At 57.1% G+C, this 1,755-nt stretch overlaps 1 protein-coding gene across 1 annotated transcript; it reads right to left on the bottom strand.

The window, feature by feature from the left end:
- Positions 1–514: 514 nt before the first annotated feature.
- Positions 515–1,742, bottom strand: SDRG_16211 (hypothetical protein). The gene is made up of 6 exons (XM_008622412.1): positions 1,329–1,742; positions 1,165–1,282; positions 1,065–1,117; positions 948–1,017; positions 687–903; positions 515–634 (listed from the first exon to the last, which is right to left on the bottom strand). Exons 1-6 carry the CDS (start codon positions 1,705–1,707, stop codon positions 548–550), a joined length of 924 nt encoding a protein of 307 aa, XP_008620634.1. The 5' UTR covers positions 1,708–1,742; the 3' UTR covers positions 515–547.
- Between the last annotated feature and the right edge of the window lie 13 nt (positions 1,743–1,755).

Raw genomic sequence — 1,755 nt, 5'->3', positions numbered from 1 at the left:
CCGTGTAGAGCTCGCGGAGGCCATGCGTAGCGGCGGCGTCGAGGAAGGCGCGCTTCCACGCAGCGACGCCGCTCCACTGGGCGAGCACCGGGCCAGTGTACGGCCTTGACATCACTGGCGGCAGAGTTCTAACAAATGCCATGACACGTTATATGCCACATAACATTATTTATGCAACCAATACGTGTTATATCATGGCTAACACGTGTGATGTGCTGGCACGTTGTGCGTGAAGGAAGCGGCAGCCGACCCAATCAAATGCACCTCGGAAATGGCAACAACGGTCTGTCGGGGGATTTGGGCTTTCGCTCCCACAGCACAAACTGAGAAGTCAATGAAGCGCTGGTACCAGTGATTCTTCCTCTATTCGATAAATGTAGAATTGGAGGTCACTCGGACGAAATCGCAAGACGAATTTCCCTATTATTGGTGCCAACGAATCGCTGCGTCGCTCTATGACGCGACGTTTTGATCTCAAGACGCGCCAAGGAGCCTGTGAATACCAAGACATCGTGCCAAAGCCAATTCGATTCAAAATGGGCACATGCTATTTGTTCTTATTACCTGGCGTAGCATCAACTGAAGTCGACGAGACGGTGGCCGTCGCAACCTTTTTCATGCGGGAATACTTGGCCTACAGTGGATGTTGTGACGGTCCATGTGCAGTAGCGAGGTAGCATTGATACCTGTACTGAACGGAGCGGTCGGGTGAGGAAGAGGCCCCGATCACGCCCAAGACTGTAGATGGCGCGAAACGGGCGACTTGGTAGTTGGCGCGCTTCACACAAGAACGCGACTTCTTCCTCTGTGAAGCGCCACGTGCCTCCTCCCGTATCCTTGGCTATGTCCGAGTTGCTATCAACCACGTCGGGCGAAGACGCTGCTGGCGACGGATGCAACACGCTATTCGCTTATGAGAGTCTACACTGCGGTGCTCCAGTGCATACCGCAATGCAATGAGGTGTTGTCGTGGCGATATTCTTGTGCCAGTGTATTCTTGCGGCCGTCCGACAGCCTCTAGGGACAACCACGAGTCGGCCAAAAACTGCGAATCACGTTCGTACGTTGGGGCACTATGGGCGTCGATGCGGGTTTGGGCCGCTTGTGTCCTTGTTGACTACAGCTCACGGAATCATCCCGCCTTCGACCATCCATGGTCCGTACCTCGCGCTGTCCTGTGATTCATCAGTCGCATCGGGACCGCGCTTTTCACGCCGGCCATTGGTCGAGCTTGTGCTTGTGCTTGCCGGTGCAGCGTCGACGTCGTCATCGATCGCCAGCTCTACGACATCATAAATATCGACGTGTATGCAGACGTAACAGCGCACCCATGACAGCGTCCGTCGTGTCAACGTCACGCGCGGTGGCTTCGGCGGCGGCGGTGCTTGGACGGTCTGCTTCGTGTGATGCCAGTGCCAAGTCGCGGGCCAACGCTCGAATCTGTACATCCAGATTCTCATCGGCTGCCGGCTCGTTCGCAGCCGACGCCTCCGACGCACGTTCGACCACCGCTGGCGGCGCCTCCACGGGTGGGACATCGGCGACCAATGCTGGCGGACTGGCATCTCCGACCAAGGGACGATTCTTGGCCCAGTGCTCGACAAGCTGACGCCGCACGTATGCATAGTCCCATGCAGGTTCGTCGGCGCGCCAGGTTTCAAAGACGTCGGCCATCGCCGGTGGGCACGCATTGCAGAGCAGTGCCATCTTCAAGCGGTCGGCAGCCGCTAAAAGCCGCACATCAGAGCCATGGCT

Source organism: Saprolegnia diclina (genome assembly GCF_000281045.1).
Source record: "Saprolegnia diclina VS20 unplaced genomic scaffold supercont1.118, whole genome shotgun sequence".
Classification (NCBI taxonomy): Eukaryota; Oomycota; class Saprolegniomycetes; order Saprolegniales; family Saprolegniaceae; genus Saprolegnia; species Saprolegnia diclina.
This window is presented reverse-complemented; position numbering and strand designations above follow the sequence as displayed.

What these genes read in the sequence shown, in the direction of transcription:
- SDRG_16211 (XM_008622412.1), bottom strand. Translation starts at nt 1,707, where the DNA reads ATGGCACTGCTCTGCAATGCGTGCCCACCGGCGATGGCCGACGTCTTT. An exon ending in CACGACGGACGCTGTCATGG is followed by an intron (nt 1,283 to 1,328) that starts GTGCGCTGTTAC and finishes ATGATGTCGTAG; the next exon opens with AGCTGGCGATCGATGACGAC. An exon ending in GAATCACAGGACAGCGCGAG is followed by an intron (nt 1,118 to 1,164) that starts GTACGGACCATG and finishes CGTGAGCTGTAG; the next exon opens with TCAACAAGGACACAAGCGGC.